Below are 26,098 nucleotides of genomic sequence, written 5' to 3' on the forward strand. Positions count from 1 at the left end.
TTTTTCTTATAGGATGGTTTCGTGCTGGTTGGCAGCGTTGGTGGCCAGAGGTATTGGTCATCGATGCTGAATGACAAAGCTACGATCACGTGTGGTATTTGGACACCGGATGACCAACAGGTAATTCATATTCAACATTGTTATCAAATTATATTTTTTACATAATAATTATTTAATAATTATAATATCACAATCATACATTCAATTATATCTTATATATCTTTATTTACTTTTATTACATGTTTAATTGAACTTTATCAAATTAAATTAGATTAAATATATTTCTTTTTAAGTATAAAGCATCGTCATACAGGGAGATCAAAATGTATATGATTATATATGAAATTAATTAACAAACAGAATCTTTGCTATTTATATCACTGACAGAATACGTAATCAATTGAAACAGTATATTTATATAGTTTGATCCCAATCTGTCAACTGGGTTATTCAGAAACTTCTCTAGACATGGAATTAATAATTTATGGAATGGAACTAATTTTAGTCAGGACGATTTTAATTTTAGCAAATGCAAGTTTGACATAATAAATTTTTGATATGAATATAATTACGTAAAGAAAGGAAATGATCTCTGAAAATATAAATTATATCCAAAGTACTGATAATAGGTTAGATATAATTTTAATTATATATTTATTATAAGTATAATTAAATTATATACTGTTATATTATTACACGCGATATTATTTCGACAAAAAGTTATTAATACGTGTGGGAATAAATTTCGATAAATTTATTATTATTTATTATCTGATATATTTGCAATTCAGAAATCTCAAAATTCGATAAATAAATATTTTAAAAAGTATTTTATTAATGTTAAGAAGAATTGGTTCTATTAGTTTAAATCGAAAATTTAGAATAGTTCCAAAAATATACATTCGTGTTAAATATAAAACATCACCAGAATTCCAAAACGTGTGAACAAGGTATTAACATAAAAATAGCATTTGGTAATAGAATTAAGTAATAAAAATGATTATTTCATTTATTTCCTCCATTTTCAGCGAAATATTGTGTCCTCTATTACGTAGCGTGACAACTATCTCTGAAACAAGATCTAAAATACAAAGTTATTTGAGAAAACAAGCATGCAAAAATAATCTAGGGAGAATATCTTATCTTGTTATTATGACAAATATTTCCTCAATTTTCAATGTAATATGTAAAACATCTATTCAAACTCTATAATATGTAGGCAGCAACTACCATTATACATAATCATTTTTCCATATTAGAATATTAAAATTCTACAATCAGTATACTAATTTACAAATAACAATTTTATTTTTTTAATTTTATACATTTTCCATTTTCTTCTCCTTTTCTTAAAATACATTCTCGATTGATATTTCGCTGAATACTTTAATATTTGCAACATATTTAATACATCTAACAAACACTTCATCATGATATATATTCAGCATAATTTATAATTATGAATATAATAAATAAATAAATAAATAAATGTTTCGTAAATATATAAAATAAATAAATAAATGTTTCGTAAATATATAAAATAAATAAATAAATTGATATACTTAGCTCAATTTACTATTTATTATGTTTAATTAAAAGCCTATATTATAATCGTATATCACAATTAACTAAAGTCTGACTAAAGTTAATTGTTAATGTATGTATGAAACAGAGGAAATATTTTCCACTTGGAAAATATCTCTATATTTTGTTATTTTTAATACCTAACCTAACCTTCCAAGAATAGTTTAAAAACGTATTAAATTTAACATACGTTTCGAGAAAATAAAAGCTAACCTGTATTTCGCTCACAGGCGCCATCTTAATATCTGGCAATTAATTTAACGAATAATAAAATACTCCCTTGTTATGAACGCTATATGTATATTACCCTACATAACCTTCGTTTATCACGTCTTTAAATACTTACATCGTATATCACACGTGAAACACAATACAACAATGTCTGTTTAGAATCTCGAAGCACTCGCGTTATTATGGAGTAGTGTTACACTCCATCATAGTCGTCGGGGTTCCATTACGGGGTAAAAACTTTCTTAACGTCGATAAAAGTTCGCCGTGTCGCCATCGACAATTAAGCCCAGAAACGTTTATCGCCATAAAAACTCGCCATTGTAAAAACAATACAAAGTGTATTATAAAGAAATAAACGAGGTAATGATTAATATATGTATATTATCGTGGATACAACATGAAAACTAATTTTTACGCTATTAATTTCACTGTTAGAATTAGAATAATTTCTGAATTAAAATCTTTTTAATTCCTTATCTTTTATTTTTCGAAAAAATTGAAGTAAACTACTCGAAAGTAATAAAAGTAATTAATTAAAGCAAGTAATTAATAAATAATTAATAAAGTACGTAATTAATAAGTAATTAAGTAAGTCAGTAACTAATTTAGGGTATGTTAATTCAAAATTAATTAATTGTACATTAAGCAATTTAAAATTTGTTTTAAATTATCCTAAGTTTATATAAGAAGTGTCTAGAGATAGTATAAAAGTACTTAAAAATTATCTTAAACTTATCTAAAAATTTAAAATTGATTCGAATTATTTAAAAATGAATTCATTTTGAGTTTATTCCATTTTTAAATAGCTTTGAAGCTATTCTGTTTAGTAAATATAGTAATTGGTATGATTGTGTTTCTCTTAATGCGTACGATACTGGTGCTGGCATCTACAGGTATATTTCGGAACAACAGCTGGACAATTAATAGTAATGGACGTGCATGGGGCCATGGTATCAGAGGTACAATTGGCAGCTGGTGTCACGTCGATGGCGTGGAGTGCCGAGAAATTCACGATGGAAGAAGGAGACGACGATTTGACGAACGATAGATCTCATAAAGGTACGACTCTGCTATCTATAAAATGGCGCGTTCCGCCATTTTACGAGCACTACCCGCGCGAATTCTTGCAGTTTAACGAGCTGGTTCACTTTTACACGTGTACATTTAACTACACACGTATTGCATGCCATGTTTTTGACAAGAATGCTATTTTCCAGTCGTTTAAGTACTTGTTTTCAAGATAGATGTCCTTATTTGAGGATCAAAAATTAAATCGCTCAAAATTATACATAAACATTTATTACACTTTTTAACGTACATACTATATTTCTCAGTTTAATAAAATTTTAGCAAAATTATTTCAGTTTAACCACCTCCTTAAAATATTTTTATTTATTTCTATTTGCACTGCAAAATACTTTTGTGAAAATATTAGCACGTTTTATTAAGTTTCTTGAAAGTATGAATGGCTTTTGTTATTTGCAAATAATTACAGTTTTTTTTCAATTTTTATGAAAAAGATTATATGTGACTGTTGTTTCTATGTACTCTTGCTTTTTTAACCTCTTCTTGGTTAAGTAATATTGTACCGACGAAAAGAAGTCATAGTTCGTTGATGAAAGAACCGCGGGGTATGCAGAATGCACTAGAACCTCCTACTCAACTTTCAAATTCTTTTTCAGTATGATTTTCAGTTTATTACTTCTTGTATGAACGCATGAGCACTCTCTTTTGAAGTTGATATACAGTATGTCCTGGAATTTTTCGTACAAATCTCGTCAATGAATTCTTTTGTGCAGAAATGACTGAAAAATCATGCAACAGCAAATTTATAAACGTTTTACTAAGCAAAGGATACAATAATACAATTTTCCATAATTTTATACACGACAAAAATAGCTGTTTAAAATGAATTAACTCCAGGGCGACATCTACGTATTCAATTTTGTACTTTCGTTATAAGTACATGATAAAGTATTTGTAAACTATTTATTACGTAATATTTTAGTATAATTACTGTCTGTAGGAGTCACTTTAATTTGTGGACAGAACTCCAGGACGCCATCTACGTTCTGCATCTTATGTAAATACGATAACGAATATTTTTCTTGCAATTAAAAATTTTTTGGTTAATAGAATACCTTTTTCTTGGCATTTGAACTCGTAATACGTAAGATACAACAAACAATTATTTTAAATTACTTCTAAAATTTTTCGATGCGTTTTATAGTAAATTGCATAAATTTTGATTCTAACCACAAAATTAGATTTGCGATATTTTAATTTATTTTTCGTTTTAAAATAAATAGAATTCACTATGTTATGAATTTCTTGCTTTTGATTTTATTTTTTGTTACTGATGTGTGCTAAATTACAATTAAATTACTAAATTTGTATAACAAGTAGCCTTGTTTAAAATGATAAAACTCCGTATATTTCCTGATCGCAAAATTGAAACTGCGATATTTCAAAGATTTCAATATACACGTAAGTACTTATATATGCCACGTAAATATTGATCTATAAATAGCTTCGAACTCTGACTTTCTTGAAAATGTATTTGAAAGGTCACCAGTAGAGGAGGAAGCAAAGGAACAGTAGTGAACATTTTTCGTTCTGGTTTCTGAATTTTGTACCCGCTCTGCGCAAACCCACTGTATTATTCATGCAAATTGTTCGATGCGGAGACGTTGCTCACGACCTTGATTTGGGAACCAACCCGCAATCTCATATTTTGGGCCTCTAGCCTGGAATCTAGGACTCGTGAATTTATGATACGTTACTTATTGCTAAAAGCAAGCAAAAAATTTAAATCATTTCAATTTGAAAGATAAATGAAACACTTGATCCAATCTAATTTTAAATATATAATATTTACCGGAAATCTATAATAAAAATATTAAATAAAACTGATAAATAAAAACTGGAACAATTAAACAAATGGAATGGTATTTAAGGGTATAATGAATAATTTAAGTACAATAAATGAATTTCGAAAATGGAAGGTAAATACACATAACAATGTTTCTCAACCTTTCTGTGTTATAAGGAAATATGTGATATATATTTTTAATGATAATGTTAATACTTTAATCGAATCGTTCATAATACAGTCACTGCATTTATTATATAATAAATGAATAAAATTATAAATATTTAATAATAACTTCTATATGTAAAAAATAACACTTATCATTTGTATACTTCTATTGAGAGCGATTCAGCTGAATTTTGATTAGTAATAAATACCCCAATTTCGTTATTTATTTTTTAAATTTAATTTCAATGGTTTTTCTTTCACGATAATTTATTAATTTAATGCTATTTAAAGGTTGAAAAATACTGCTCTCTCAATAATAATAATACAAATTATTATTAATAATGCTCCGATAAATTCGAAATTGAAACCACTCATTTGAGAAATTTAAACTCCAAACATTCTGTAAACCTCAATTGCAATTTTCAATGCATTAAACAGTCGAGCACGTCAAAAAGCTACCGAAATTATTGCATAATATATCACAATTCGTTAATAAATACATATTTCAAGTATTAATTAATCGCTGTAAATGTACAGATTTCTTTAATTTTACTATTTCGCTTTCTAGAAAACTGAACAAAATGATCCGAAAACTCTGGAAAACGTAACAATTATCACGACATAACTTAAATCGTTTAAAAATTTATACTAAACGCTATCCATGTGCAGTTATAATAAGGGAAACTAAAATAAGAAAAATTAATTACATATTCCTAAAATAAGAAAAATATAATAACATAAAATATAATATTATAATATATATATATTCATAAAATTGATTGATATATAATAAAAATTAATATGCGATTCTAATAACTTTTTTAATGACTCCATCATTCTTCACTCACAGCTACACGAAGATCGCTGTATCTGTTCAATCTTTCCACTCTCAGTCTTAATCCAATCTCACTGCATAATTGTTCGATCGGATTAAAATCCAGTGACTGAGCTAGTTAGCTAAGAGCAACCGGATCGTCTTACTATAGTGCCCTTTGTTTCGCGTTTGCAATCATTATTCTGCGCAAATAACCATCCTGCTGGCACAATATAGTATATACAGGATGTTTAAACAAAGGCTTCAGGCCTTTGAGGATCATAGTATTCGCTGACAGCAGGGAAAATATTCAATTAACATACGTCCCAAATTCAATCCTTTCGACGGAAAAATTATCTACGAATATTTAATATCGCAGTTAAACCGTGAAGCACCGTTTCGTCGGTATAATTACACTCGTAGGAGACACAAGACAGACAACACGGAGTGACAAGTCAACTTTAGCAGAACACACACAGAAAGAAGTCAACTTTCGAACACTACAACTCTCCCTCAACATCCAGGCATTGTCTATCATTCGTAGGATTAAAAAATACGATCCATTATGCAGTTCAAGAAGCACACAATGTCCCTTTGAACTGGTCTGTCACTGACAAGACTGACCCAATGACATAACAATCGCGTTAATTAATAAATTTCTATTGCAATACAAAGAATGCACATTGATCTAAGTTTGAAATAAACCTTTTTCGAGACAGGACGCTTTTGAGTTTTTGGCTTGTATTTCTTCGTGTCACCCTTATCACACGTGTGCAAGAGAATCGAGTGGAAGGACTGTTTATGATAGAGAAAATTTAGATGGTTAAGCATTAAAATGAATGGGAATTAATGCATGAGGGTATATAGGGTGCGAGAGAAGTGCGCGTGAAGGCTGTTATCGATGGGTAGTTTTCAAGTGAGAGTCCTAAGAGCAAGGGAGTCAGCCTAGAGAGAGGGAGAGAGTGCTGAGAGTATCATGAGTGAGTAAATCGTGCTATCTTTTAGACTAAGTAAACCTATTATTCTTATCAAACAAGTGTCATTGCATCTCGATCCTGAGTCAGAGTCCTAAGATTATCGTGAGTGAGAGAGTTATGTTATTTCTTAAACTAAATAAAACTGTCATTGTTAGTAAAGAACTGTCATTGCATCTCGATTCTGACTCAGAGTCCTGAGAGTAAGGGCGTCAGTTTAGAGAAAGTCCTGAAAGTATCGTGAGTGACAGAGTTGCGTTATCTTTTAGACTAAATAAACCTATTTGTTATTAAATAAACGTCGTTATTTCTCGATCCTGAGTGAGAACCCTGAGAGTAAAGGAATCAGTCCAGAGGGAATCCTGAGAATATCATGAGTGACAAAATTGTGTTACCTTTTAGACTAAATAAACCTGTTGTTACTAAAGAACTGTCATTGCTTCTCGATTCTCAAATCCTTTATTCACAGGGAATTAAATCAGGATAATTCTTACAATAGTGTAGTATCACACATTTTTCCACTATGTATACGTAACTTTATGAAGGTTGCCGAGAGTACGAGGATCGAAGGTGCAAAGCCCAGGTCAGCCAGGAAAACCTTAGGTGACGCGTCAGACCCTTAACATGAGCATATTTGATCATGTCAGGAAAAACATCGGGAAACGTGTGCATGGGAAGTACGAAATATAAAGTAAGCCAGGATCGATTAGAGGACATTATAACATTCTAACTTAATATTGAGTTGAAGTCGAAGACAGTTGTCATTGAGTTGAGTTGTAAAGTCAAGAGTCAAAGTCGAATGGACTTATAATGTTGTAATACTGCGTTTATTTTAGCAGAAGAAGAACTAGAGCGTTGCAATAAGCCGAGAAATAGTTCCTAACTTTATTGTATTTCTCACATTTTCATATTATTGTTACCAATAAACACTACGCGATCGAAATTCTCGTATTTCCGACGGGTTGTAAGGCCGTCTCGCGACCACGACACGTGTTGCCCGCCAAATTAATATTGGGCAACTGTTTAAGTTGCACGAGCAGAAAAGAGTCGTGTCTACGACGGTCGACGTTTCGAAGAGAACCGTGACGTGTTGTTGATTTGAAGAGAACTGGTTCAAGAGAACCGATGTCTCTGATGTTTCGTATGGAACTGGGTTAGAGAGAACCCGTGTCTCTCATAGCTCGTACCGAAGTGAGCGCCTCGATCTTCCTAAGATCGGCCTTAGGAAAAATCGGGAGCTCGCCAAATATGATTGGCTGTTTTTGACCAAGGGCGTTCCCTTGGTTCGCGAATCCGTGACCTTGGAGAAAGGGAAGGTTCCCCCAAAAAGCAACGATAGTGGAGGAAACCCTCTCCTCCAAGGTGGGGTACCTGGGGTCCACCCGCGCGCTGGTGACCCCATCGGTCGTTTATTACCCCTAGCGAGGGCCTGAGGCTTCCAACGTGTGCGGACCACGTGGAGCCCTCAGGCCTATTGTCAGCCAAGTCTTAAGAGCCGTCGCCTAATTTCGTTAAATTAGGGATTTCCAGGATTCTCGTGTTCCGCGACACGAGAAGTCAAAGAAAAAAGGTAAAGCATTCAAACATGCTGAAGGCATGGAGCGGAAAATTCCGATGCCGAATTGTTCGACCCTAAGACCTGGCTGTTGGAAGACCGTGACGGGTCTTCCTTGTTCCACAACGGAACAGGGAAGGTAACGATGACCCTGACAGGTCTAACGCGTGTCATCTCCTACCATTTAGGCCCGGATTTCTTCAGACTAAATGTACGAAGGTGTTTAAGATCCTATCCCATGCTTTCATCATATTGTTAAGAATACAAGTACATCCTATAGTGTGCTACAAAATCCTAGTAACTAGTTTATGGGTGCCGTGGGATAAAGATGACGAGAGCCACTGACCTAGAAGCAACCGTGGCGTATTTTCAGACGATCGGAACTACGTGCTAGCCGTCTGCCTGGCTGATGGGAACATCATCATACTGCGTTCCTTCGACGACGTCTCGCCCATCACGATTCGCACGAACCTGAAGGCGCCACTGCACGCAGAATGGAGCAATTCGAGGAAGCTGTTGGCGATCGCCGGGACGAAGGAATCGGACAACGCTCAGAGCAACCCTCACGAGTACACGAACCTTCTGAAGTTCTATTCAGTCACAGGCACCCTCGTGTACACCGCTGCGATACCGTACACGCAGGTACGTATCTTTCTGGAAGGCCAGTTGACTTATCTAATCGAGACTATAGTGATTTTAGCGACTATAACGATTTTAGTGATAGCGAGTCCAACGCTAGACTCTGGTACAACGAGACTAATCGAATTTGACTTTACGTTTTCGTGGAACTGCTCTCTTGGAGGTCTCGATTGATAGGCTCGAACTGTTCTCCTTGAGGTCTCGTTTCGAAGTGTCTCCTCGATATTCCTAAGATCGGTCTTAGGAAAAATCGGGAGCTCGCCAAATATTATTGGCTACTTGGACCAAGGGCGTTCCCTTGCTCCGCAAATCGGTCACCTTGAAGGAAGGGAAGGTCCTCCCAGATGAAGACGGTGGTAGAGGGAACCCTCTCCTTCAAGTTGAGGTACACGGGGTCCACTCGCGCGCTGGTGACCCCATCCGCCGTTTATGGCCCCTCGCTAGGGCCTGAGGATCCCAACGTGTGCGGACCACGTGGAGCCCTCAGGCCTATTGTCAGCCAAGTCTTAAGCGCCGTCGCCTAATTTCGTTAAATTAGGGTTTTCACGGATTCTCGTGTTCCGCGACACGAGAAGTCATAATAAAAGAGAAAATTTTCAGACATGCAGAAGGCATGGATAGGAAAATTCCGATGCCGAATTGTTTTGGCCCTAAAGACCTGGCTGTTGGAAGACCGTAACGGTGTCTTCCTTGTTCCACGACGGAACAGTGACTATAGTGATTTTAAAAGTCTTCGTTATCCACATTAGTGTCCTGTATCGGCGTTGACCTGGGGCCACAACGACAGGAGGCTGTTCGTGGCGACTGGGGCTCGAGTTCACGCGGCTTGGGTGTCTAGGTAATGCGAGTTCTCTCTTTCTCAGGATATACTTTACTGTGGTCGATTCTGGTTCATACTAAACTCTTTGATGCACGATGCATACGTCCTACAGACGAGTAGGTTCGCTGCAATTGTTGTCTCGTTTGACTGTGAGAGCGTTTCTGACAAAAGAGTCCAGTGTCCAGCAGCTGCCACTGCCACCGAGGTTGAGGGCGTCTGTGGCTGCGCTGTTCGCTAGTACGATAAGGTGAGAGATACGTGATCTTTTATGATGCACGAGAAAAACTGAATAAACTAGAAAAATTTTTTAAACTTTAACATCAAGATGAGATAAAGAATTCCTTGTCTAATGTCGCAGGGAATGGAACCAGCTGTTCAAATTATTAGAATGTATTTCTCTCTGGGTGTAATAATAAAAATTCCTGATGTACGATACACGAGAAAAATTGAATAAACTAGAAAAATTTGGTAAATTTTTAAATAAATAGAAGAGCAGGAGTTCAAAGATTTTCTGCTATGAAGCTGACGATATTTTTTGAAGTAGTAAATAAGAATTCGAATAATAATTAACGCATAGAATTATTTGACTTCGATATCTCGCACACCGTTACATTATCTTAAATTTGACATATTAATGACTATCGATTTTTGAAATTTTATCAAATGGCGACTGAAGACCCTCTCTCGAGTACAAAGGGTTAGAATGTATTTCTCTCTGGGTGTAATAATAAAAATTCCTGGAACAATTTTATCTTTTCTTTTTTCAAGAAGATTCGATTCCAATAAAAATTGTGGGATTAAACAGCTGGCAAAGTTGATACATACGTATTTTTTGAGCTGCTTTAATTTCAGTTCAGGGGATGAAATATTAATTTGGAAAGGAGTGAAAATTTCACGGAAAATAAAATATTTTCTTTTAATATATCAAAAATCGATCCATTTTTGGTGAATCTTTCTATTTTAATTATTTTTGAGTTGGCATTTTGAGATACAATTTTTGCAGCAGGATTTTTTTTCTTAAACTCAAATTATTGTAGCTAAAATGATATATTTGGATTATTGTATTTGTCTGTTATATGAACCCACGAAGTTTCATTCGAATCAAATTTTATTTTGTAAAAATACGAAATTGTGATTTATCAATTTTTATTATTGCAAGCAAGGAAGAACATAGTTTAATAATTTTGAAACCTTTTGTACGTGCTGCGATCACAAGAAAGTAATTGACAACGATGATTTTAATCATCTTATACTTATACAATATTCTTTTTGTCAATTTTTGTTGTCTATTCAGTTTCGCGTGTCACTATACCTGACAGAATGATCCACTATGTAATTATTACAAATAGGAATTTTGTAAACAGATTTTTATAGAATTTTACCTTATTTTTACTTTATTTTATTATTCTTCTAAGGTTTAACTTTTTCAAAAATATAATTGTATAAAAATAATTTTAAAAAAGATTTTCGTTTCCATATACGACTAATTATTAAATACATTTTCCATGTAATACATAGAGTAGAACTCTTTTTATCTGAAGATGAGGAGAAATAAACAGTTTATATAAGTAGACTTCATATGTAAGAGTAATCCACGTTGACATAAGTGGATTCTATTGCACGCTAAATTTCAATCGAATAAATGGAGTTCTACTGCACTCCCATCCGCATTTTCTATCTTCCTCTGTTCTACATTTTTTCTCACTCGATCCAGGTAAACTACGCAGACACTTAGTCACGTCTCCTGAAAAACTTGGCTGGCTATACACTTCTCTTTCGCTTTCTCTTCCCTGAGCCCAAGTATACTTGATCCTTTTCCAGATTTCTTACGTTTGAAACTCAGTTACTTCCTGTAAATATTCATATTAAATTCCTTATTCGTACACGAAAAGATATGCCTAATTAATAAATTAAGCAAGCAGATGTACCTATCTTTTCGATTAATTTTATTCTAATTTTATATTATTTTTTTAATTTTATAATTTCATTTAAAATTAATTTTAATTTATATAGTGATATCGTCAATGCAAATAATTCGTATTATTAACATGTTACAATAATAATAAATTAAATTATCGTAATTTACAATAATAATAAATAATATGTTACAATAGTAATAAATTAATTTCATTATAATTCTATATTATTTTATATTATTTTTTTAATTTTATAATTTCATTTAAAATTAATTTTAATTTATATAGTGATATCGTCAATGCAAATAATTCGTATTATTAACATGTTACAATAATAATAAATTAAATTATCGTAATTTACAATAATAATAAATAATATGTTACAATAGTAATAAATTAATTTCATTATAATTCTATATTATTTTATATTATTTTTTTAATTTTATAATTTCATTTAAAATTAATTTTAATTTATATAGTGATATCGTCAATGCAAATAATTCGTATTATTAACATGTTACAATAATAATAAATTAAATTATCGTAATTTACAATAATAATAAATAATATGTTACAATAGTAATAAATTAATTTAGATGCAAATAATTCGTATTATTAACCTGTTACAATAATAATAAATTATCAATAATCATTTTGGATCCTCTGATAATCCTAGTATCAAATGCTTGATAAAGCACAAAAGCTTCAAAATTTATAATTGTATTTTCCTCTTAAATTATTTATCAAATAATTTTGATGCAGCGATATATTTACAACAGACATATCTTAGGATCACTAATTCTTGTCCAAGAACAAAGCAAATAACACATCACATCGCGTTTCTAGATGTTCCGTACCAGAACCAAAGGAACTAAGGCGCTTCGTGTCACGTCCACCACCAGGGGGCGGAAGATTGCACTGCACGATGCTCAGACACGCCGTGGAACCGGTACCATGTTACACGCTGTACCTGGAATACCTGGGTGGTCTAGTGCCTCTGCTGAAAGGCAGAAGAACGAGTAAAATCAGGCCGGAATTCGTGATATTCGATCCGCAGAGTCAAGACACCCTGCAGGTCGTGGAAGACACGTCACAGTGTCCATCCTTCAGCGATGGGTCCGATACCGAGAGGGACACTGCCGACCTGTGCGGGTCGCCCAGGAACAAAAGGAAAAACAGGCGGAAAAGGGAAGAAAAATCGAACGAGGAGACCGACGACCTCACTTACGTCGATACCTTACCCGAGGTAAAATATAACCTAATCGTACGATACTATACTCCCTCGAATTTCCTATAAAGACGATCTCTCTGAGAACGTCACGGGGACGATTTAAGATCCCGCGGCGCTTTTAAAACCCTACCAATAAGAAATTGCGTGATGTAGCAAAGTTTAACGAGCCCTTTGAGCCTTAAGGTATTGCAAAGTCAGTCGCGTGACCCACAGTGTCGCAAGACGTATCTGTTTGCAGCACGCGAGACTGGTCGAAGTAACGTCCAATATCTGGGGCACGAAATTCAAGTTTCACGGGCTGGCTGATTCGGTGCCCGCCAACTTAGGTCAGATTACTTATCGGACGTCGTTGCTGCACTTGCAGCCGCGACAAATGACTCTGGTGATGACTGAGCTACGCGACGACGTGCCTGCAGGTATGTATCCCGTGACCACGAGCATGCTAGAGATCGCTGACCCTGTATTCGACTTCCCGTAGGTCCAGATCCGACCTTCAACCCGAACTTGTTCTCCGAGGACGAGGAGGAATCGTTCCAGGAATTCCAAGCTGCCTCGAGAAGCACGCCAGAGTCACAGCCCCCACCCATAGCCCCTATGACGCCCCGTAACGCGAGACTCAACTCCAATCGTCCGAAATCGCAAATTTCTAATCAGTTCATGACGAACGAAGCCTTACCCAGCGCTATGTCCAGAGTCGAGAACTTCGAGAGCGAGCTGCCCTATGTAGACCTGCAAGAGGTCGGGAATCTGTACGAGAACTTGAGAACTGCCCCAACAAACACGTACAGAACGCCACCTAGACACAATCCGCCAAGATGTTGCGACGTGCCAGCTCTACAGTCGCCTAAGAATGCCGTGGCTCCCACTCAGACTATAATCGCGACTTCCAACACGGGAACCGACTATTCCAATAACATCCAGAGGATGAAAACCGCCCTTGCGGATCAGCCTGGCTTGGTGACCAAGAAGGAACTCGAGAATAAGAAGTTCAATCAGATATCCCAGGATGACAAGACAGTCCTGTCCTCCTGTCCCTCTACCATCATCCCCATGTCCATGCACAACGGCCAGACCCCTAACACGGAGGCGTCCAGCAGCCACGGTTGCACTCAGGGATCCATCGTGAACGGTCTGAACACGAGTAGTAGCCCACAGTCTCAAACGATATTTCTCAACGGCCTGCACACCATGGCGTGCTCAAGCAACGTGAACGGAATTCAGGGTAAAAACAATCACAACGCCAATAACACTGTGAACGTTAGCCAAACGACCTCGACGAGTCTGAGAGGTGAGCTTGGGAGCAACGGCCCCTTCAGCAAGAACAGCATACACCTGTCCAGTAATCATTCGCCAGCCTGTTCTTATCAGTTCCCGGAGAACATCGATCAGTGCATAGGGCAATCTTGCACCGCCTGCACCACGAAGCTCAAGGATCCCAAGCACCACGAATCCTGCGGGAAGACGAGTGCAGCTCAGTCGAGCAGTTGTAGTTCCACGACTGGTCGTGTCGAGGAGATGCGTTTCATCGATGACGAGACACGTGGCGAGGCGGAGGCGTTTGACCAGTCGAGAGGAGTCCATAGGACTCAGACGGTTGTCAGTATCGGCCCTCTTTGCGTGAACGACTCCATCGTGAGAAGTTGCAGTGTCGGGTACTTGGACATGGTGGACGCGCAACTGGTCCCTTGCGACATCGCCTTGAAGATGCTGAGGAAGGAGGCGCCTAACAAGAGACTGGTCCTGGTATCGAGGAAGACTAAGAGGAGGAAAAAGAGCAAGGCTCAGCAAGAGATCGGTCAGCAGACCTCCAAGTCGCTGAGGCTTCGTAACTGTGGCAAGTCTAAGAGCTTGGATTCTAGTGATATATTCCCGGCTAACGATCAAATAGCTCTACCACCCAAGCTGCCTGAACACGCCGAAGAAGCGGCGGGAGTTTCGAATCTTGAAGTCATCGAAGATAAAAGTAACGAGTCCTTGGAGAAATCACCCGAAGCGATAGAGGTGCCCAGTGAGAGTGCCAAGCACGTTACTACGCCAATCGTAACTAATCCTGTTGAAGTTAAGCCGAGCAGATTGAAGAGCTGTAATTCACCTGCCAGGTAAAGCGAATAACTTCGATGACACTGATCGTTTCAAAATTTTGCTTGGATCGAATCTTGATGTTTTGTAAAAATTTACTTACAAAGTAAAATGTTAAATAGCGTATTATTTTTGCAATTTTTATTTTCTTTTCAATGTACCTATTCGATATTTTTTATATACAATATTTCTTTTTATATTTATTTTTATATACTTGATAGAAACATGAATTTTTATATCGTAAATGTAAATAACTTTTGCATCATTAATTTTTGCATTCAATATTTTAATATTTATAATAATAAATACTTTTTTGAATACATATACGTGTAGATTAGACTGAATCTGTATACTTAAATTCATGTAATTAATTACTGTTATGGGTAAGATATATGTAAAATTCAGGAATAAAATAAAGATTCTAATTTTATATAGGGATTGTTCAAGAAGAGAAAATTTTAAATATATTATTATTTTCGACAATTTTATTTTAAAACATCTTGTTAAAGGAATGGATATTTTATAATTTGATCAATATTCTTTCATCATACTTTTTACACTATTTTCCTATAATATGTATTATTTCAAAGAATTTTGTCTCGTTTGTTCGTCAACCATTTCACGTTATTCTGTCGTAATTTCATACAATGATATTCTACATTTTTAATTTATTCAAAATAGCGTAATTGATTAATTGATTCAAATTGAATATGTTCGAGTAGTATAAAAATATATTTAATTTAAAAAATTGTTCAAAAATATACATTTTTGGCTTTGTTAATATTCTTTGCTCTATTTTATTGTGGCAATGTATATTACTATTTCAGAGGATCTAGTCCAAGTGGTTCATTGGCATCATCTTTGGATGGTCTCGCAGCTCGACTTCGAGATTTCGATGAAAGTCACTCTTTGCCACCACCGTCACCTCGTCCATCCACCAGGTAAAATGCATTAATCGACTCGCATAATTTACTCGATAAAACGACCCTTCATCGACAATTAACATTTTCTTTAGATTGCCCAGAAGTTCTCCCAGTAGTCCAGCACCTTCGAAGAAAGGTAAAAGGCCAGCATCTGCCTCGCCAATTAGGAGAAGGCTCCTATCGAGTCCTTTATTAAGTAGAAAAACGCGAAAAAGCCGAGGCGAAAGTTCAGACGAGGAAGGACATTTGCAAGACGATTCGTCGACGAATTATAGAGACCTCGAGACGTTCCAAAAGGCACAGTTACGACAAAAGGTTGGTAAAGGGAATATAATTAATTTATTTATACAGAAGGTTCGTCTCAATTTTCATAAAACGAATACTTTTCTAATTAACATCAAATGAGAATTGGTCATTTCTTATTAAATATTTTTATATGAATATCTGATTAGAGTAAAGTATTCCAGTTATATTAGATTAACGTAATTAATGAAATAAAATGTACACGATATTGAATGTACTGTAAAATAATTTTACTGTTCTTGCTTAATATGAGCTAACGTGGTTTTTGTAGTTTGTTTATTTATTTGTTTGATTGCAAATATAAATGTATATTAATTTTTTTTTTTTAGTATAAAATCCTTGATTAATCAGCAAGTGGCTATTTTTATTGTTACAAAAGAGAATTTTTTAAATATTTTTATACGATGCTTAATTTTTCCTGTAAGTATTATATTATATATATGTATTATAGGAATACTTTTCAATCCTCTTTATTACAATTTCACTTATTTTTTAATTTTCTTTATTATGTTTTCAATTATTTTTCATTTTTCTTTATTATATTTACAATTATTTTTCATTTTCCTTATTATACCCTCCATTATGTTTTCATTTTCTCTATTATAATTTCAGTTACTTTTTGATTTTTTTTATTACACCCTTTACTACTTTTACATTTTCTTCATTGTGTTTCCATTTACTTTTCAATTTTCTTTATTACACCCTCTACTACATTTCCATTTTTTTTTATTATGTTTTCAATTATTTTTTAATTTTCTCTATTACAATTTCAGTTACTTTCCAATTTTCTTTATTACACCCTCTACTACTTTTGCATTTTCTTCATTATGTTTCCAATTACTTTTCAATTCTCTCTATTACAATTTCAGTTACTTTTCAATTTTCTTTATTACACCCTCTACTACATTTCCATTTTCTTTATTATGTTTTCAATTATTATTCAATTTTCTCTATTACAATTTCAGTTACTTTTCAATTTTCTTTATTACAGCCTCTACTACATTTCCAGTTTCTTTATTATGTTTTCAATTATTTTTCAATTTTCTTTATTACATCCTCTACTATATTTCCATTTTCTTTATCGTGTTTTCAATTACTTTTCCATTTTCTCTATTATAATGTCAATTACTTTTCGATTGGTATATTTTCAATTTCACATCCTCGTTACATTTTCAATTTCCAATAATTGTGCAGCTAAAGCAGAAAGCAGCAGGGATGTCTGGCCATAAATCAGAAGCAGTAAGACGGGAACTCGTGATGCACAACAAGGCGCCAGTGTGGAACGAATCTGGCCAAGTATACCAGCTCGACTTCGGTGGCAGAGTAACTCAGGAAAGCGCTAAAAACTTCCAAATAGAATTCAAAGGCCGTCAGGTATGAGAATAGACCACTTCCACTCAATCCATTATTACGTTCCACTCCGTCAAATAACCCGGTGTTTCAATGTTGTGCCAGGTCATGCAATTTGGGAGGATAGATGGGAACGCCTACACATTGGACTTTCAGTATCCATTCAGCGCTTTACAAGCATTTGCCGTTGCCTTGGCCAATGTTACACAACGGCTCAAGTAATCGTTAGTCGCTGGTACTTCATTTGGTACAAGTATGGCAATTATCTTGGCATTTAATTAGTGAAGCAGTTTCACGGTAGCTTATTTAATTTAACCGATTCACTCGTTTTTCCCCTTGCAAGGATTAAATGTGTCTTTGAGACGTGGAAATGATACGATTCTCCTGTTTCTACGTTTCTTCTTTAATGAATTGAATTTTCTGTTCGAGTTGGCTGCTAAGTGACACTTAACTTACGTCGTCTCTTCGTGACTTTACAGTCGAAGAAATCGTATCAAAATCTCTTGTCAATATCAAGAGAGAAAGAAAATATTTCAACACCTCAAATATTACTTCCAAAAATTGTATAATTGCTGGATTGATATAGCGATATTATTCTTCTACAGATATACTGAAAACTTTAGCATCGTTGTTATATTTATATTTTTCGTTTATACGTATTTTATTAGAATATTTATTCTGTAGATACTTTCGTTATCTACACCAAAGTTTTCTAAACTAACGAGATAAACTATTGCATAAACCAAAGAAACTCAAAATCAAAGATAAAAGAATTAAAAAATGTTTCACAGAAAATTTAATTGTAGTTCTGTAATTTAAATTAATTACTATAAATTGCTGTCACTATTTATACTACAACAAATTTTGGAAATGCTAGATTTTGAAGAAATTTAAATACGATTGAAGGTTCTTATAAATGTTTAAATATTTATCAAAAATAGAATTCAAAGTTACATAAACCAAAGAAACTCAAAATCAAAGATAAAAGAATTAAAAAATGTTTTGCAGAAAATTTAACTGTAGTTCTGTAATTTAAATTAATTACTATAAATTGCTGTCACTATTTATACTACAACAAATTTTGGAAATGCTAGATTTTGAAGAAATTTAAATACGATTGAAGGTTCTTATAAATGTTTAAATATTTATCAAAAATAGGAGATTCTAATTTTTTATTTCATTGCTTACTCATCGTTAAATCTGTTTTTCAGGTTTATGTGAAATTGGGAAAGCGAATACCAAGAATGCTATCCGAAACGTATGCTGTAATTTACATAAATTATTCGTCCAAATTAAAATAAAAGAAGAAAAGAAGAAAACTAGCAAGTGTTAGGGAAGCTAAAACTGTAACAATACGCTACACATAGAAAACGAGGGAAAAATGAAAAACACTTTTAAATACAGCTTTCGAACACGTAATAGAGCCACATGTCTTTCGATTATTAATACAAGTGACGGGCTAGAATAAATCACTACGTGAACAAGCAAGAGTTCAGCCAGTCGTCTCGCAGTGAGACAAACGCACCGAAAACTCGAGCAAAACTTGATTCCAAAATTTTGTTACCTTTTTCGTTTCAAGGTAATTAAATACACCGGGAATAATATACTTACTAATATTACTTTTTGCATTTATGCACTCATATGCATTTGTTGATCGACTGAAGTTAAAAGATTTTATTGTATGCATTTCTTACTTCGCCCATTCTGAAAGATCATTTGTTTATTAATTATTTAATAAGTAACGTGTAACTTACAATTGAGAAGACTCTCAGCTAGGTACATGCAATATTTTCCCACAGATTTTACTTTTCTATCGCACATACTTATATTGTTATTAATATACAAAGATAATGCACGATTTAGAAATAAGTTTCCTTGAATTTAAAATTTCATCATTGATTTTGCTTTAGTATCTAGTGAGATCTGGTGATAATCTTTGCTCCATTTTATTGTGTAAATATCGAAGATTTCAATGCTAGAGAATTTATTCCGGTTTTGTTTGAATAAAAATTGTATAGTTAATGCAACAGCATATGTAAATAGAGAATACTGCAACATTTCATCTAATGCACCCGAACATTCGCATTCGTTGTTTACAGAAGGTTAGAAAAGGAAATATTCAAAGGAAATTTTTGTTCGTGTTCCTATACATTTTTCTCTAATTTTATTCAGCGTTTCATCGCGAAATAAAAGACAAAGAGGATGAGTTTCCGGTCTTCCATCAGATTTTCTTTCGTTAAATATGAACGAAAGCTAACCGAGTAATGACAGGTTGAGATTCTGCGCATTTTAAAGCAATTTTGTTCGAATTTTCGGTGCGTTTGCCCACTGTGCGTCGCAACGATACCAGAGATTTTTGTACCGAAATCTCCGAGTCGAAGAAAGCACATGGCCTTGCGTGTAGCGCGATAAAAATACGCAAAAAGAAACCACAAAAAAAGGAAAAAAAAAAGCAGAAGGGAGCGAAGAGAACGTAGAACCTCCAGGAGGCCTTACACGAGAGCCTCTCGAATCAACGCCTTCAAGCTAACGTAACACGATACGTCAGTTCGCAGAATCACTTTTTAGCGAGTGAACAGTTGAGAGCGATTTGAATTTGAGCGGAACACAAAGATTTTGTGGCAATGGAACCGTGTGAAAAAGGAAAAAAAAAAGATTTTGTTGAAATGCTTCTTCGTCGTACCGTCCAAAATATTTCGTTTCTCCCAACTTCGAGCGCTCATTTTTGTATAGTTTATGCGACACGTTGGAGTCTAGTAATGCTGTTGAAAGTTCACCTCGTTCATTTTTGCGGTCCGCCGAGTGTATTCGAATTTTATATACATATATATTGACGGACTCGCATAACCACGCGAGCGTTTCATGTTGTTCGATTAAATGTTTCTTAAGGCGTATTATAAAATGGAAAACGAGAAAAAGGAAAAAAAATGATGAATTAAGGATAACGCTAAATGATATAACGTTTAACGTCCGGCCTGTGTTCGTTCTCGTCGAGACAGGGCAGACGAAGAGGGACAAAGCGAAGAGGAAGAACGTAAAATGAACGTAGCCAGATGGTGCAAGAGGGAAAAAAGTATTCGTCTGTATGCCAGTGTGTGTACGCATCAAACTAACTGTCGTCTGTACTTAATCCATGGTCGTTGTATTTCATTCGCCTAATTGTAAGTAACGTGAACAAAAGAAAAAAGAAAAAAAAAAGAGAAGGATGATGGAGAAAAAAAAAAAATAATCGATTTCAGGCCTACGCGAGAAGCACTTAAGGGATAGTTATTTTTTCGTCGAGTCAAGAAATTTCGAGAGTGGGGCGCCTGAAACGGTCGTGAACGAGGACAAGCTGTGTAAGAACGCGATTCTAACCTATGTTGCCGTATAGCATATACACGGGGAGACCACTAGCGGTAACACGCATTTATTAACGCGACACTGGGATCTCGAAATCGTGCAAACGCTTGTTAACAGATTCGCAAGAGAGATGGCGCACCTGGAACACCTCTGGTTTCTTACAAAACGACGCGTCTTATACTGGCTGTAACCCTATTTTTTGCAGACATATACATACGAGCTGTTTTAATATGCCAGAATACCGAGCGAACTATCCACGAATGAAATTTATATCGTTCGTCTTGACTTTTAGAATTGATCCCTTTTTTCGACAATGTTTACAGTTATTGATCAGGCCGCCCCGTACTCACGACTTAGCGATAAATATACAAATATTTATGCCACGTATTGACAGTAATCGTCGGTATATAAAGCCGCTAGATTGTACGGTTGGTTTGGTTTCTAGACAACGTTGTATGTTGAATTATCTAACGCCACCAGTAGTAGATAGCACATACCTACATGATGTATCATCAGCGACGAGTCGGTTTTTGGTTGACGAGTTACACCGTTGCATTCGCACCGCGAAACACGAGACATAAACGCATGGAATAAACAGCGAAACTCTCTACGGAAATTCTAACCTCGTAGGGGATTAACATCCGATGGTAAAAGAAACGACGCACACGTCAGAGAACTATGTTACCGACCGGTATCGATTAGGTTATGTAATCGTGTTTTTTGGTGTCCTTTGAAACCTGTCCCTTCGAAATTCTCCATGAGTTCGTGCATATGTCAAAGAGAGTTTCGTATGAGAAATCATTGCAAAGTTTCCTTCGTTTTACGAGAATGTATTTTATCTAAACAGCCATTCCATGAAATAGGGAAATGAAAGGGAGAGAAGTGCGGAACGTAATGAAGAGAAAAGGAAGAAAATGTCACGTTACGATAAACGTTTCACGGTGATTAATTTTTCATACCTGCACGAACTTTTGATATCAAGGAAAGAGTCGCATCAATGTGACCCTATTTATTTTTAATATGTATACGTCCTTATTGCATCCGCCGAACAAGACGGACTTGAGTCACGCGATACAGGCTATGTTTACATCAATAGGACATGTCAGTTCGCCATCCGTTTTCTCCTTGGAGATCTGTTAACGTTAAGCGATTGACGCCTGTGATCACCGACAGCCACACAAAAATCCGCGCGCCCAAAAAGTAACGTAAACCAACTGTCACGCAGTCTTTTCTGGATCATCACTGAATCATCATCGGAATGCTTTTTTGACGATGAATAGTGCCTATGCATATGTAAATCGAACGGAGCGACCTACGAAATACGAAAGTAGTGTACCGAACTAACTGGAACATTACACGTGGAAAGTTTCTCGATACTTTATCGTTGTACAGCAATTGTTATTTTAACGTACTATAGATTCACATAAGCTGTCTAAGGCGTTTGTAGCTACACGCGCCACAATCGTGACTGAGTTCCAAAATGTTCGGCCTAGCTCAACAAGTCAGACTTGCTATGTGTTATATGTTCGTTAACTCATATAGGTGATAGCCCCTATTTTCGTTGACATGTTCCGTTTCCTTTCTAGGCATAACGTTCAAATTATGCTTACACGTATTATATAAAGATGCTGTGTCACGTGTGAAACTTTGCGACTGAGTACGTTGCATTGATTTAATAACACGATTCACGATCGTACTGCAAGTCGAATCGGTATTGTTTTCTCTCTCTTACGACGAGATTGTTGATTTGTCGTCTTAGCGCTGAACGATCATTCTGTATATGTGCAATGCAATTTTGTTACCGAGTACATTGATGATTATCAGATATTTGTAAATAAAGAATGAAATTCTACACGACCATAGTATCTTCAATGCCCTGTTTATATAGTTTTATTTTTACGTAAATAGCGGTGAGAAATAAATAGCTGAAAAGTGTTAGGCTATTTCATATTTGTTCCAAGTATTATATTTAGTCCAAGCAAATCTTTATTTTCGTTGCAAACTTACGTGAGAACTTTGGGAGGAACGCCAAGTACGTATAGCGCGTTCGAGAAAAGAAGGCACAACGTGTTTATTCTCATGATCACAGGCAGTCACCGCTATTGGCTGATGATGGTAACGAAGATCATTGGTCACCGTTTTCGGTCAATAGCGGCTACTGTTTGTGATCAAGAGAGAGTCATCGAAGTCAATCAGCCGTGAGGATGTAAACACGCTGTGCTTTCTTTTCCCGAACGCACAATACTAGATCTTTTAACAGTGACGCTCCAACTTGACTACTAGCACAAGAATGTCTCATTTTGGGATAATTGGCAATATTTATATCAGAATTACTGTAGGGAGTAAGTAAATGGGGATTGTCCACAGGTTGAAGGTTAAGAAAGGATGATGCAGGAAAGGTTGAGGTTAGAATGAGCAATAGAGATAAAAAGGAAAAGTTAGCCAATCTGGAGTTTATCCAATGTACATAGATAAACATCTATAGATGACTAAACAGTTATGTAACAAAGGATAAATGCATTGACTAATTCTCTTCTACACGTTTAACGAATATTAAATATTCCAACCAGTAACCTCGATAATATTTCAAAAATAATTTACGATCGTACGATTCGATTCATTAAAGATAGATAAAGCACAAATGAAGGTGATAAGATAATACCCATTTGATAAATAACGTTACATTTAGATATTCCAAGCGAGTATATTTATCAGAATACCTAATGTAGCCGATAAAATCGTGATATTTATGTAAAGCTACGTATCCACTTGAGAGTTTCTCGCGATAGTAAGCTCTCGAGAGTACTCTCGAGCAACTTCGCGAAATTTCGTTTTCGAGAAAATCAACCTTGAATATTCACCGAGTGCGCGTGCACTTAACTTTGGCTAACAAGGAGAATGCAAGTCTTTCGGATCACCGATTTAGTTGAAACTTTGCAGGTTATGAAACCATATTATTATAACGGCAACTAGTCAATAATTTTTGAGATATTTGCGATTAAAGTTTTATTACTGACATAATTATGGATTTATTTCTACCAGTTTGCAAGTGAAGTAGTGGCCTGTCGGCAACAGCGGAGAATTTCTTTTTATTTCCATAACTTTTTTAAACATTTCCTGACACAATAAACGTATTTAAAAAAAAAAGAAAAGCGGAGAATTTCTGTGCTGAAGGACCGAGGTTCGATTCCCGTCCATGATTGGCAGTTTTTTCAATCGATTTTTATTTTGTGTTCATTTTTCGTCTATGAAAACATTGTAAATAAACAATTGTAAATAAAATTTCTTAATAATAAAATTTATTTTTTACGCTTGCTTATGCAAGTATATATCTATTACAAAATAATAAATACATAATTGTATGAAATTTCTACATGCCTTTGGAGTTTCTTTTGCTCATAATTCTAACTCAATATCACCAACAGTTGTCTTCATTACAACCTAGTTATAAGAAATACATTAGTTTTATTAATGTAAAATACTTATAAACTCAAATTTATTAAAATTTATTGTTTATTATTGTAATTCAAATTAGAAAGTATTTGATATATTATTATAGAAGTCTAGATTTTTAAAAACAGATATACATTACATTGGAATATTATTAACTAACACTTACTATACCCATAGTATATGGCTCTTGTACATATACAGTGCTGGACAGAAGTATTGGCACACCATGGTTGTGTGGTACAAGTGCTTATAACTCTTAAACAAATTGATTTGAAGGAAAAACTTTTCAACATATTCATTTGTCATCTATTCTAGTTTCATTATACAGTAGAAGCAATAATATAAATACATTGATTCACGAAACAATAACAAAAATGTATTTAAAAAATACGCATGTTTATCAGTCTTCTTTAATAAAACAAATTCCTCATAAATAATATTTCATATTAAATCATTGGTCATTTATATATCAGTTAATCAAATGGATATTTCTTGAATTATTATCAGCAGTGAAGACTTTTTCCTCATTTTAACACTGGTTTTATAGACAGACCCCCTACTACTATGGCTTTTAAAGTCTCCAAATTCCTATAGATATTTCTACACATTTTTGTCATAATGAAACACATACACTCTATACTCAATATATCTTTACCTTTCATAACTATTGCCAAGTCTTCATTCTCCATCTCTACAATGATCCTCATATTTGCATGTCGATGCCAAACATCTTTATCTCTTGATACACATGCTGCTTCCCTTGTTTTTTGATTCGACATAATATACATTTCCTCTTCTCACTGCATTCATTAGAACCTCTCTCTTTTCTTTGCATACTTCATCTACATCATTCTGAAATATACCACATTATTACTGGTCAAATACATTTCTTTATGTAAGAGATTAGATTTAATAAAAAATAATTCTTCCCATCTAATGGCTCTACACTGCTGATTTTCCACTAGTCCAAATCTTTTGTCCTCTCGCACGTGGCTGTTTATTTCAAAAGAATATGTTATTGCAATAAAAATATTTTTACAACCAAGCTCAGCTATCACTAATAAAAGGTAGAAAAACAATGGGTTATATCTCACGCTATTTAATTACAACCGAAAGTTATGTTAATACAAAGCCGTATATTCTTTTGCACGGTGCAGGCATACTTCTATGAGCATAACAATGCTTCCCGCGTTTTTTTGAAAATTTTTGCTCATCACTTAGAGAAAAATCAACAAATTACTCAATTTCTGTGCTTAAGCTATGAACTTTTATAACTGGGCCGTAAAGGCAGATACCTCAAGACCTTTCCAATATAACTTGTATATAAATTTTCCTCTATTTTGGATATAAATTAGTACCTAATCAGTTAATTATTAGTGATATAGCCTACTCATTATTTTCAAAGTTCAAAGAAAACATTGAAAATTTACAAGAGATAAGACATATCTTAAAATTTGTCCGTAGCTCTTAGCTTGGTATCGTATCCCAAAGATTATTGTTTGGGAAACGATACCAATTACCAGGTATCACCACGTGGAGGTGGCTACGCATCGAGACCCGACATACGTGGCGCAGCCTGCTGGCGCTATCTGTATCAAAGATACCCTAATCTAACTTGGAGCGAAAGATGCTAAAGTGAAGCTACTGACACTTTATTATATTTCGTATCTTTCAAAAAGGATTTCGGATCGGTATACTAAAATTTATACTCTACTAACGCAACGTTAATAAACTACATTTCAACAGACTCTAATATTTCTAAGTTCCCAAAACTTTGGGGCATCAAATATAAAAAACGCGAGCAAAGAAAAACTAAGTTACAATCGCGACGCGCCCGAACGAGT

The 26,098-nt window shown here is 34.7% G+C and overlaps 1 protein-coding gene and 1 long non-coding RNA gene across 2 annotated transcripts in view; both read left to right on the forward strand.

Annotated features, from left to right (window-relative positions):
* Tusp (WD40 superfamily protein Tusp) overlaps positions 1–19,272 on the forward strand; it is a gene marked incomplete at its 5' end in the record, with an annotated part of 103,271 nt that extends 83,999 nt beyond the window's left edge. The window contains 12 exons of the mRNA XM_017905479.1: positions 2,709–2,874; positions 8,572–8,840; positions 9,587–9,675; positions 9,770–9,904; positions 12,420–12,819; positions 13,043–13,220; positions 13,283–14,903; positions 15,711–15,824; positions 15,899–16,121; positions 17,304–17,483; positions 17,565–17,712; positions 18,671–19,272. Of these exons, the coding sequence (XP_017760968.1) occupies positions 2,709–2,874; positions 8,572–8,840; positions 9,587–9,675; positions 9,770–9,904; positions 12,420–12,819; positions 13,043–13,220; positions 13,283–14,903; positions 15,711–15,824; positions 15,899–16,121; positions 17,304–17,483; positions 17,565–17,681 (3,492 nt within the window). The remainder of the gene's footprint in view (positions 1–2,708; positions 2,875–8,571; positions 8,841–9,586; positions 9,676–9,769; positions 9,905–12,419; positions 12,820–13,042; positions 13,221–13,282; positions 14,904–15,710; positions 15,825–15,898; positions 16,122–17,303; positions 17,484–17,564; positions 17,713–18,670) is intronic.
* Positions 19,273–19,446: 174 nt separating this feature from the next.
* On the forward strand, positions 19,447–21,815 carry LOC108551347 (uncharacterized). Its single transcript, XR_001890474.1, has 2 exons — positions 19,447–20,620; positions 20,699–21,815. It is a non-coding gene; the product is annotated as an uncharacterized LOC108551347 (long non-coding RNA).
* The last annotated feature ends 4,283 nt before the right edge of the window (positions 21,816–26,098 follow it).

This window comes from Eufriesea mexicana, unplaced genomic scaffold (genome assembly GCF_001483705.2).
Source record: "Eufriesea mexicana isolate 0111107269 unplaced genomic scaffold, ASM148370v2 scaffold3851, whole genome shotgun sequence".
Taxonomy (NCBI): Eukaryota; Metazoa; Arthropoda; class Insecta; order Hymenoptera; family Apidae; genus Eufriesea; species Eufriesea mexicana.